This window comes from Enhydra lutris, unplaced genomic scaffold, assembly GCF_002288905.1.
Source record: "Enhydra lutris kenyoni isolate GAN:26980312 unplaced genomic scaffold, ASM228890v2 scaffoldscaffold7, whole genome shotgun sequence".
NCBI classification, from domain to species: Eukaryota; Metazoa; Chordata; class Mammalia; order Carnivora; family Mustelidae; genus Enhydra; species Enhydra lutris.
Window position 1 is genome coordinate 26,243,363 of NW_019154091.1, and position 13,455 is coordinate 26,256,817.

Genomic DNA, 13,455 nt, shown 5'->3' on the forward strand with positions numbered 1-13,455 from the left:
ATTAATTTATATTTTTTAGAGAGAGAGAACAAGCTAGGGGTGGGGAAGAGAGGGTCAAAGGAAGAGGGAGAGAGAATCTTAAGCAGGTTCCTCACCCACCAGTCTGGAGCCCAATGTGGAGCTTGATCTCAGGACCCTGAGATCATGATCTGTGCCGAATTTGAGAGTTAGATGCTTTATCAACTGAGCCACCCAGGTTCCCCCCCAAAAAAGACTTTTAAATGAATACCTATATTATAAAACATATTTAATTTATATATATTTTATTATATATAATATGTATGAACATTATCAGTTGCAATATATATTATTTGTATGTATTTTATAATATATGTATTCTGTGATTCAAAAAAATTCAAATTCATTTACAAATGCTTTGATTCATAGAAATCACAGCCTTATATATAAATAATATATATTTTATGTATATTCATAGTTATATATGAATTATGTAAGTAAAATGTAACCATATATAATCACATATAATCAATAAAATATATATATTTTTAAATCACAGAATATATGTGTATATATGCTGTTCTTGCTGAGTGTTTCTTGGTGCTGTATGCATTTCAAAATGACAATAATTGGTGTACTATATTAGAGGCCACATCCCATAAATTGGCTAAAGGATGTCTGTTTCTTTTTTCTTTTTTTTTTTTTAAGATTTATTTATTTATTTATTTATTTGACAGACAGAGATCACAAGTAGGCAGAGAGGCAGGCAGAGAGAGAGAGGAGGAAGCAGACTCCCCGCTTGAGCAGAGAGCCCGATTCGGGGCTCGATCCCAGGACCCTGAGATCATGACATGAGCCGAAGGCAGAGGCTTTAACCCACTGAGCCACCCAGGCGCCCCAGGATATCTGTTTCTTTGTCATTTACTGTAGTGCTCAAATGAATGCAGTTTTTTTTTCTGTCTTTTTAAAATAACATTTTTATATTTTGTACTTTCACAGTTAAAACTGCTTTTAAATTTTGTAGTTTTAATCATTCTAAAAGAACATTGAAATAGCTACAAAATGAATGTAATGTTTAAAGGTAGTTCTTGGAAGGTTTAAAGATATTAGCTTTTGATTTAGTATATTTAATTTTTCTGGAAATTATAGCAGCGAAGCTGGGACTTGGGGAATCTCTAAGCACTCTTCCAACTCTGAGAGTTTCTTTGAGTCCAGAATAGGGAAGAGCTTAGAGTTTCCGTGCTCAAGATTGCAAAAGAATATATTTTTATCACTGTGAACATATCAATTACAGAACTGATTCTGTGGAGCCTGAGGATAATTTAACCAGTCAAGAAGCTAACGATAGGCTTATTTTAAAGGCTGTTCAAGGTATGTATCATTACTATTGTCTCAAGTAGTTTTCATTTTCAACAATTTTCTTTGCAAGCAGCAAAGCAGTATTTTCCAGACATTTCTCAGTTTTACAACAAAGGAACTTGATTTATATTTCTTTTCTTTACTTTTTTTAAGATTTTATTTATTTGTTTGACAGACAGAGACACAGTGAGAGAGGGAACACTAGCAGGGGGAAGTGGGAGAGGGAGAAACAGGCTTCCTGCCGAGCAGGGATTCCCATGCGGGGCTTGGGGCTCCATCCCAGGACTCTAGGATCATGTCATGAGCCTAAGGCAGACACCTAACGACTGAGCCACGCAGGTGCTCCACTGATTTATATTTCTTATTTGCTTCTTTTTATGAATTTACACATTTAAAAATACTTTTATAAAGCAGGTGGATTTGAAAAAAAAAATGAAAATAGTATTAGGATGTTTTCCACTTTAGTGATCTTGTTTAACTAGTATTATATGACTTATGAATTTAAGAATTTTAGAAAGTACTAGATAGTATGCATTTTCTCCATGAAATGAATAAAATGTAAGTGATTTTGTAATATAATATTTGTCTTATGCATGAGATGATGTCCCAAAGTGATTTATGGCAACCTCTTTTAAAAGAGAAAAATGCTAGCCTGGGAGCCAGGTTGATGTTTGGACTCTGCCATTTCATAGACTTTGTGTAAATCTCTTGCACTTCTTTTTCATCTTTATAATGGGGATAACCTATTTTATTAACTTTCCAGAGTTATTGTGGTAATAAATGATATACACACAGGCTTTGGATACGAAAATGTGTTATAGATTTTTGTTTCTAGAGTCCAGTCTTATAACCACTAAAGGATAGTAGGCTCAGACAGACAGTTCCTTTGATGACTCTCATGGCCAAGAGGGAGGGATACATTAAACAAACAATCATAGAAATCAACCTATCATTTATAAAGTTTGATAAATCCTGATTTTTCATTTAAAAATGATATGAGAGTAAAAAGGCTAGAAACAGATTTAAAAGTTGTCTGGGATTGGGGTTTGAACTCTCCCAATATTCTTGATGTCATTGTTAGTAAATCATTTTCTCTTTTTTTTCACGGTCAGCCCAATGTTTGTCACTGTTGAATCCACTGTTGACATTTGTTCTTTATTATATTTAATAACTGCTTTAGTAGAGTTAACTATATTTTCTTAAGTAAAAATGGCATAAATTGTGTTAAGTGTAATTACTGACCTTCAAAGAGAATGCTAGAAGCTTGAGAATATAACTAAAAATTCCAAAAAAAAAAAAAGGCCTGCTTTAAGTGTGTAAGTATAAGATAGCACTGCAAAGCTTTGATGCTGTTCAATATGTAAGATACAATTTGAAGATTTCAGATATTTTAGAAATTTTGAACTCGTTATTTTTGAGTGACTTGCCTGGCATCAATTTTGTAATTATAGCAAAGAGGAAAGAGATTAAAGATGTGAGATCATTAGATGAAGAGGAAGTCTGGAAAGTAAAAACGAAGATTTTATTTGTAACATGTAGATTATTTTCATGCTGATGAAGTGATCCCTTATTTTTCTATGTAACACTTTCACCACACAGTGGTGCTATAGTTCTAGTATATTTACATGCGATTTTGTATGTAACACTCTTTACTAAAAGCATTCTATTTTTCAAGGTCTTTTGTCAGTCCTACATACCATCTAGTTGCATATTCACATCCCTTATACCACTTACATCAACTTTAATTTTTCTACCAGAGAACCAATACATTTGTATATAGAAAAAACTGGTTTCCGTTTCTCTTCTTCCTAAATAGATGCACTAAAAGAACAGCTACACAAAAGAAGTGTTCGTATTTTGACTGGATTGGCAAAATATCTTCAACAATTGGACAAAGAAGGAACTGGACTTTTAGATAAGGCAGATTTTAAGCAAACTCTCCAAGTATTTCACTTAGAAGTGTCTGAAAATGTAGGTACTGTGATGAATGACATAGTATTCTTAAATGGTATTATTTACTCTTCTAATGGGATTTTAGTAGTTCAGGTGTGTCTTTTTTTAAAAAAAGATTCTATTTATTTATTTATTTATTTATTTATTTAATGAGTAGGGGGAACGGGCAGAGGGAGAGAGAGAATCTCAAGCAGATTCCGCACAGGGTGCTGAACCCCTGAGATCGTGAACCTGAGCCCAAATCAAGAGTTGGATGCTTAACCAACGCAGGTGCCCCCATGTGTCTCTTTCTTTATGCTTCATAATCAGCGTTAGTCATCAGGTGACAAGTCTTGTTAATTTTAATCTCACTATTCATTCTTCCTTCATATATTTAATAGAACCTAATAAGTAGGCATTGTTCTAAGCTCTGAGAGTGCATACTCTAGACTCTCAAGGTCTTCATAATCAGAAGAAAAGAGAGATGAAGGATTATGAAAGACTATATGTGTTAAATAGAGAATGCTTACAGAACACATGGAATTAATTCCAGGCCAGGTTATGGGGAAGAAGAGAGAAGATCATAGGATTCCTGGAGAAGGGCATAACTGAGCTGAGTTCTGAAGGATGAGGAGGAGTTAAACAGGCAAGAAGGGAGGAAGAACGTGGGTCAGACAATGAATATTTCATACAAAGGGGAAGCACATGCAAAGACATGAAGAGGAGGAGGGGGCGTGTAGCCTGTTCTAAGAATTGCAAAAGGCCAAAACCAACCCCCTGCTCCCCAACAAGCAACCAGAGCTTTTATACATCCTGTTCCCTGTACAGTGAGCAGTCTTTCACTAGACTTTTGCAGGGTTGGATTTTTCATCATTTAGGCTTTCTCTATGGGGAGCACTATACTGACACTCTGTCTAAAGCAGTGCCTATCTGATCCTTGGTCCTCTCTGTACCACTTGTCATATTATTTTCTTCATACCACTTCGCAAGTATTTTCTGGCTCTGCTGGCAAGTAGAGTGTTAGATCCATCGGGACGGGGACCAAGGTGCTTCTGGTTTCCTGCTGTGTCTAACACCTCCAATGGAACCTTGCTTATGGCAAGTGCTGGAGAAACAGCATAGTTTACATGGACAGACGTATGGAAGGAAGGAAAAGAGAAGAGTGGAGAGAAATAAGCCTGGTGGGGTCCATTATCTTAAAGCCTTTGCATGCTATGCTAAGAAGTTTGGGTTTCATTCTAAAAGTAAATTTGAAACATGTCTACCTCGAGGGTTTCAGATCAGAGATTCTCTTGCATTGTTCTCTCTTGCTTCAAATAGTCTTGTCACAAGATGTCGTGTACTTGTGGAAGGAACACTGGGAATTGAACTTAGGAGATATAGATTCAAGTTCTGGACTTATCACTTCAGCTGTGTGATCTTGCATAGGTCTTTTTAAACTTTTCTGATTGACAGGCTCTGCCTGGGCAATCTACAGATAATACCTGTGGTCAGAGTTACTTTGAAACTCAAATGAGAAAATTACATGGGAATAGGCCTTTTCAACTAAAATTCTGTGCCAGTGTGATGTTGTTTATCATTGTTGTCACATGCCTGTCCTTTGTGTTTTTTACCAAGTTTAACCTTGTGGCCCACTTAGTGATACATATTAGAGATCCTCTAACTTCATTTCTTCCTCTTAATAATAATAATAATAATAATATAGTAAAAACAGCAATAGAAAATTAGAAGCCTTGGTGTCTTTATCCACAGTCACACAGGTAATTAATAACTGAGTTAGAGTTAGTGCCCAGATAATCTAGGTCAGTCTTTTATTCTTTCTGCATCAACCAGTACTTCTTTTCTTGGTTGATTTGCTGAATTTTTGTCCCTGGAGTCAGAAATAGAAACTAAAATAATCACATAAGACTTCAAACATAGGGAGAACATATATTATGAAAATACGAGTAAGCTTCCCTTTTACCCATTTTAAAAATAATATTCCCTGCTTTTGCCCCTGTAATATCACTAGAGACCGCCCATGAAATGATAAGCAGAAATAAGGACTCAAGAATCACCAATCTGGGTCTAATTGTGGAAGTAGTTTGGGGAAGGCATGGTCATTCTCTTTGATTTGAAATTTAAAAAATTAATATGCACCCTAAGTACCTTAATTTATTAGAGATACTATCAATAAATTTAAGCTCAGTTTTTTTCAACTGAATTATAATTTTCCAGTCTGTACCATATCTTAGAAAGACTTACATAAATTTCTTGCCCGTTTTGGTAAATTATTCCATTTTTGAAAATTATTTCTTTTAAGCTTCAAGCAGTATCTTTTAATTCTAGTATTCCATGAGTTGGGCATGCGAATTCATCTTTTATCTGTATTATGTAAGATTTTAAAGGTCAAGCTCATTTTTAAATTTAAGAGCGCATTTTACAGACACTTAAAGTTAGTCATGTGCTAGGCGTAATGACAGACAAATTAGGGGTTATTGAAAATTGGGGGAAGCAGGGCATCTTAAGATTGAGTTTTTCTTATTAGAATTTTAATTGAAAAAAGCAGGAGGAAGTAGAACTTTTTTGAGTCCCATTGTTTGTCAGTCACCTTATTTACAATCTTGTTTAAAGCTAACAACTTGACTGAAACTTTGAAAATACATCTATTTACCTGAGTTTAAGAAAACCCCATCTGTATTTTTTTGTTGTTGTTATTAGGAAATCTGTGACTAGAACATTCTATTAAATTGTGCATTTGCAAAGAAGTAAGTGGCAATGGTAAAATCAGCAAACTGGCATAAGGATTTACTCAAAATAACACCTTTCAGTGTGAATTGTGGGATAATATTGGAGCCATTTAGATCTTTTGCACTTTGAAACATGACGACTAGCAGAAATACCACTAGTCGCCCTAATGCCAGTTGGAAGCACTGTAGAACCTGAAGTGAATTTTTAATTGTCACATATATAATACATTAAAAATAATTGAAAGTTCAAATTCAAGTAAGTGGTGAGCATTTTTGTATTCAAAGGAATCAAACTTAAAATAAGAATTTGTGACACTGACTCTCCTAAATGACCCTGAATTTTACAGAACTGTCCACCACAGAGTTCCTTTAAATGGTTTTCTTAGTGCCTTTGTTTGGTTTTATATGTAACTTTTTGGAATTGTCTTGTTAAATCTGCTTCTTTGCCCGGGGCTACAAAAGTAGTAACAAAATAGTATTAAGATGAGTTTTGTTGTGGTCGTATATAACTAAAAGGTGAAACAGTGGTCTCTGTGAATATGTCTAGGATTTTGAGTCTGCCTGGCAAATTCTGAATGGCAATGACAGTGGCAAGGTTGATTATGGAGAATTCAAACGTGCCATTATTGGTGAAATGAACGAATACAGGAAATCATTTGTTCGAAAGGTAATTTTGTTAAATAATCTTTGAAATAGTTACTTTTTTAAGTTTTTAAAAATTTTTGTAATTTATTTAAGAGAGGGGGCATGCACATGGGCAGGGGTACACAAGCAGGGGGCGGGGGGCGGGGGGGCGGGCAGAGGGAGGAGCAGATTTCCTGCTGAGCCGGGAACCTGGTGCGGGACTCCATCACAGGACTCCAGGATCATGACCTGAGCAGAAGGCAGATGCTTAACTGCTGAGCCATGCAAGCACCCCTGAAATAGTTACTTTTAGTAGAGTGTTGGGTTCATTATTTTACAACTTTATTGATTTCTATTGAACATGTTTTGAATCCCTTCACCTGTAATATATTTTGGAACTAGTAAAATACAGGCAAACACATACATATACAAATCTACCAGCATAAAGCAAAATAATTTATGCATATGTTTTAGGAACAGACTTTACAAGACCAGTGCTCTAACCCCTGAGCTACACTTCCCCTTGTTTTAGGAACAGATTTTAAAAGGAAAATAAACTCTGAAATCAAATTTTGGTTCACACATTACTGTGTTCCACACATAACTGGTTCCATAAATTTCTGGCTCCAAAAATAACTAGTTATATGATTATCTATTATTAAATGTCTCTGAGCCTTAGTTTCTTGTCTCATAGAGTTGGTATAAGGACTAAACTTGTAAAATTCTTAGCATTGTGGCTGTTCTAGTGTCAAGGCTGAATACATGTTATCTTAGGAGTATGACTAAGGGATGTTTTTCTGGTTTTTATAATATGCATATTAGCTAGCTGTTCAAATGAAGGTTAAAATGACTATTAAATTGGAATTAAAAATAGGAGCCCTGATTTTTTTTTTTTTTTTTAAGATTCACTTATTTATTTTAGAGAGAGAGAGAGAAGGAGAAGCATGCTTGGGCATGTGTGAGTGAGGGAAGGGGCAGAGGGAGAAGGAGAGAGAATCTCAAACAGGCTTGGAGCCCAATACAGGCTTGATCCACAGCCGTGAGATCATGACCTGAGCCTAAATCAAGAATTGAGGCTTAACCAACTGAGCCATCCAGGCACCCCAGGAGGCCCTGATTTTTATAGGAAACTACATCTTACTCAGGTTCTGCTGGCCATTTTTAGAGCATACTTTCGAGCAATGTAGATTCTTTCTCTTTCGAATATGTACCTGTGTGTATGTATCTAATATTGAAACAAAGCTTTTGTGTATAGAAGAGTATAAACAATTACATGAGGTATAAATCTCAAATAGAAAATATCAAAATCTTTACTGGCCAAAAGACACAATAAAAATTTTATGTTAAATGAATTCATCACATAATAATTTATAAATTTGCTCTTATTTGTACTTTACATGCCCAGGTGACAGATGTATCAGGAGTAGAAGCTAGAGGGTTATCTCTTTCATAAATCTTGATACTAGGAAAAGAGGATAAAAGTAGAGTTATAAAGTACTGTATTAGTTCACCAGGGCTGCCATAACAAATACTACAGACTGGGTGATTTAAATAACAGAAATGTATTGTCTCACAGTTCTGGAGGCTTGAAGTCCAAGATCAAGATGTTAGCAGATTTGGTTAGAGGTGGAAGTTACCAGAAAGGTCTTTTACCCAGCTCTTCAGTATAAGAGGAGAAAAGCTAGGGCAACAGAGGTTAGCTTACTATCTCAAGGTCAGGGTGGCAGAGAGTGTAGTTTACCTATCTTGCTCCAGTATCTTCCTGTATTCATAATACTTCCTTCTTATAGCAGTTTAGTACTTTTAAACTGGCTTTTTAGAGCTTAAGGATAACCTACAGAATAGAGAATTGGGTTCTCATGTCTAATGATTTCATAGAAAAAAATAACATTTTTTTCTTTATTTAGGCCTTCATGAAATTGGATTTCAACAAAACTGGCTCTGTGCCTATTATAAACATAAGAAAATGTTACTGTGCAAAGAAGCATCCTCAAGTAATTTCAGGTAATTATTATGAGTCAAAAGGCATTAGATTTCTAAAACGTTAATAAAAGTAAAATCTTAAATTATATTAACTTACAGTGTAGACTTGAGGCCATTAAGGGAGGAAATAAACACTTATTTTTTTAAACCAGAAACATAAGAGCCATTTGACCTTCTTCATTTAAATATTCTGAGGTCTATTGTTTATGCTTTTTTTTTTTTATATTTATGAACTGAGATTGAATTTTTATTTCTTACTGAGGAGATCATGAGGAATTTGCGTTAGAACAGAATGAATTTAGAGGACAGATAATTACATGTGCAAGTTCTCTGGGTTAGTTTTACTGTATCTTCATATACTTGAAGATTCAAGGCAGAAAGTGAATGTCTTTCTCTAGGAATGGTGATATATATACATAACAGGCATACATATGTGTATCAAAATTTGAGGATCTAGAAAATACCTCAAATACATACAGGCAATTTAGGATGGCTTGACTTAACAATTTTCTGACTTTACAATAGTACTAAAACAATGTGCATTTAGTAGAAACTGCACTTCAAATTTTGCTTTTTGATCTTCGCCCTGGCTAGCATTCACAGTCTGATACTCTCTTGTGAAGCTGGCAGCAGTAGCAAGCTCCCAGCCGGCCATGTGACCAGGAGAGTAACAACCTATACACTTATGTAATCATTCTATACCCATACGGCTATTCTGTTTTTCACTTTCAGTACAGTATTCAATAAATTACATGAGATATTCAATACTATATTATATATATATGTATGTACACATACACATATATACAGTATATATACATATATATACACAGTATTCAATGAATTACATGAGATACTCAATACTGTATTATAAAATGGGCTTTGTCTTAGGTGATTTTGCCCAAGTGTAGGCTAATTGTAAGTGTTCTGGGCACGACTAAGGTGGGTTAGGCTAAACTATGGTCTTTTAGGTTAGATGAATTAAGAGCATTTTCAGCTTAAGACAGTTTCAGTTTACAATAGGTTTATCAGATACAACTTTATTGTGAGTCAGGGAAGATCTGTAATTTTAGAGATTCATTACCTACTATATTTTTTCTGACTTAAATTTTTATATAGTTGATTTATTAATACATTCTTAGTATAAAGAAAGTATTTGGGGGCGCCTGGGTGGCTCAGTGGGTTAAAGCTTCTGTCTTCGGCTCAGGTCATGATCTCAGGGTCCTGGGATCGAGCCCCCTCATCGGGCTTTCTGCTCAGCAGGGAGCCTGCTTCCCTTCCTCTCTCTCTGCCTGCCTTTCTGCCTACTTGTGATGTCTGTCTGTCAAATAAATAAATAAAATCTTTAAAAAAAAAAAAGAAAGAAAGAAAGTATTTGGCCACCGTGACTCTCCTCTTTTCATCACACGTTCCTCTATAGAGGTAACATTATCATTTAATATATATACATTTCTTATATGTCCTTACTCTGTGAATTTTCATAGCTATATAGGTGCTATAAATATCAAATACTTCTTGAATATATATATTTTTTTAGCATGACAGGTACACTGAACACCATGGTATGTAGTTTACTTTTTACACTCAAAAATATGTTTTGGAGCTCTTGCCATATTAATCCATATTGAACCACCTTATTTTTATCTGCTGCATATTATTCTTTTTAAAAATCAATACACTACAATTTACCTAGTTAGGCTCCTACTGGCAGACTTTAAATTTCTAAACAATGAAGCAACGAATATGTTTATTTATGACTCCTCAGGCTCATTTTCTGCTGTTTCTTATGGGGTGGTAATTTCAATACCTAGAATATCTACATTTCAAATTTTAACTGATACTTAAAATTGCATTATAAGATGGCTATACCAGATTATATTGCCGTTAGTTGGAGAATTCATTTCCCCGACTGTCCTCCCAACACCACAGAATTTTGCCAATCTGATAGACTAAAAAAAAATTTTATTTGCATTTCCCTGGTTATTTGGAAGGTTAAACATATTTTTGTATTTTTTGACCATTTGTAATTTATATTTTATGAAGTTTCTTACTAATTTATGATTTTGATCATATACTGTTAAATACTATAGAATACTATTCCAGAATTTTTCTTTGATATTTTTATTATTAAAAGAAGTTACCCTGTAATTACTTTTGTTTATCACCATTAACCCTTATAAATGGTTTATTTATTACTTTTAATTATGAAGTGAAAAAAACAACAATTTGTTATAAAGATTAAAGGTAACTATCACTGGCTTCCTGATTTCTGATAGCCTAAGGTCAGAATAGTTTAATTTGCTTATCAATGACTTTAAATGAACTGCAGTTGCCGTAAGAAAATTTCTAGCATTATTGAATTGGATTTAGCATATCTTTTTCTTTAAACCTATGTCATTCCCTGCTTTTCTTCCTTAATTAGCTTGCTAAGTATAAGAACAAGATAGTTTTCTTATTTCAAAATTAGATGATTTCAACATCCTACATTGTTTTTCTCTTTGTTTTCTCCCTTCTAACAATCTTAATTAAGTTGCTAAAGCAGCTTTAGTTTTGTTAGATGTCATTGAATTGTTGGTGAGGGTTTTGTTTTTGTTGGATAAGCCTTCATTAGTTTAAGAAATTCCAACACCTCAAAAAAAAAAAACCCCAAACCCAAAATTCCATATCTCATCTTTGCATTCACATTAAGGAAAATAAGCTAGTAGGTACAAGCAGTCTAAAAAAGAAAAACAAACACCCATTGAAGTTTTTTAAAGTTTAAAGTTTAAAAATATTACCTATCAATACAAATTATAATCTAGTCACATGCCCATCTCTGGAATATAAATGATTTACAATTAAAAAATATTTATCTATTTGAGAAAGAGAGAGAGAGAGAGTGAGCAAAGGGAGGGACAGAGTGAGAAGGAGAGAAGCAGACTTCCCACCGAATTTGGAGCCCAGCACGGGACTCCATCTCATGACCTCAGGATCATACCAGAGCCAAACCTAGAGTTGGACGTTCAACTGACTAAGCCACCCAGGCGTTCCTAGATTATTTACAATTTATAATTAATTTCAAATTAAGGCTTTTGTAGCACATTTTTACTATAGAAAATACTTTCTTTTTACTATACTTAAATAATTTATTAGAAAAAGATATTTTCAGCTTTAATAGAAATGAAATGTTCCAAATGTATTTCTCTGTAAAGATATTATCATTGTTTATTAAAATACTTCATGGTGGGACACCTGGGTGGTGACGCAGTTGGTTAAGCATCTGCCTTCAGCTCAGGTCATGATCCCTCGGTCCTGGGATGGAGTCCCATGTCAGGCTCCCTGCTCAGTGGGGGAGCTTTCTTCTCCCTCTGCCTGCTGCTCCCCCTGCTTGTGCTCTCTCCCTCTCTTTGTCTCTCTGACAAATAAATAAATAAAATCTTAAAAAAAAAAATAAAATAAAATACTTCATGGTGTCCAAGTAGACAGAAAGAAAGGTTAGTTAAAAATGATAAAAGGTAAGTAGTTCTTGGATGGTGATACAGAGGAGGTATAAAAATCTTGAGTATTTGAAACAAAAATTTAAATAAAAAATGTTTTCATTAAAAAATAGTATTAAAACTCATTTGTTCAAAAGTATGGGTGATAAACAGAGGAGGAAATCTCTTTTGCCAACAGGTATATATTTTTATATATATTAGATCTTGGTTAATTTTAACCCTTGACTAACACTCAATCACAAATTCACTCTATTGTTTTATATTATCATTTCTGCAGAGCATAATTATCCAGTCCTTGTTCATTCAGCCTTTTTTAAAAATAAAATAATCATTTTCTCTATTTTGCACATATTTTTAAAAGACAGCAAACATCTAAAGCATTTTTTTTTTAATTTGAAAGGCCCTTAACAATGAATGATGAAGTCCATTAGAGAACTTCTGCTTTTTGAAAAATATCCAACCCTTATCCTAATTTTGCCCACCTCATTAGACAATTAAGGTGGTTTTCCCAATTTAAGTTTGTAATTTTAAAATGCAACATGGCTTCAGAGTGATTTAGAGGGTCATTTAGATTTCTCTGACACTTTTTTGCCTTTGTATATGGGTCTCTATTTTCTTTGATTATCATCTGACCATATTTTGTAGCTTCCTTTCATCTTTTAATTCCTCTTATTAAAAACTTAAAGAATATCTTTTTTCCTCCTCCATGCTAGAATCCTGGGAATAGATATAAATCCATGTGAGTAGGGAGCACCTGAGATTGCTCCTTCGTTTTCACTGACCACAAAATAACCCAAGCTACTTAATTAAATATTAATTAAATTAAATTAATTAAATATTGTTCTCTTCCTGAATTAAAAAAAATCAAATGAATTAAAAGACTGAATCAGATATTTTATGTTGCCTCTTTGGTGTTTTGTTTTGTTTTGTTTTGTTTTAAATATTTTATTTATTTATTTGTCAGACAGAGAAAGAGAGCTAGTGCACAAGCAGGGGGAGCAGCAGAGGGAGAGGGAGAAGCAGGGTCCCTGCTGAGTAAGGAGCCTGATGCTGGGAGATCCTGACCTGAGCTGAAGGCAGACCCTTAACCAACTGAGCCACCCAGGTGTGCCTGTGTGTGTGTGTGTGTGTGTGTGTTTTAAGAACTTTTACAGTATTTTAATTGAATTTAAATGGCTGTGAAAGGGTGATTCTAGAGATATAAAATCTCCAGGTTTAATATATTCTTCCTGATTTGCTAAAATTGACCTGCTTCTCCCAAATTAAACTCAGTGGAATATTCTTTTTAGAAGTACTTTTCAGTCACAATCCTTGGGTGGAGACTACAACGTCTCTATCATCTCAGTAATACACAGAGTTAGGAATCTTAATGGATATAGCATGTTCAAATGAGT

The 13,455-nt window shown here is 34.3% G+C and overlaps 1 protein-coding gene across 2 annotated transcripts in view; it reads left to right on the forward strand.

Annotated features, from left to right (window-relative positions):
- The window catches only part of LOC111142285 (calcyphosine 2), a 44,299-nt gene that overhangs the window by 29,336 nt on the left and 1,508 nt on the right, over positions 1–13,455 (forward strand). For both annotated transcript variants that reach the window (XM_022495338.1, XM_022495339.1), the window contains 4 exons: positions 1,253–1,329; positions 3,134–3,288; positions 6,526–6,645; positions 8,510–8,606. In XM_022495338.1, coding sequence (XP_022351046.1) covers positions 1,253–1,329; positions 3,134–3,288; positions 6,526–6,645; positions 8,510–8,606 — 449 coding nt within the window. The remainder of the gene's footprint in view (positions 1–1,252; positions 1,330–3,133; positions 3,289–6,525; positions 6,646–8,509; positions 8,607–13,455) is intronic.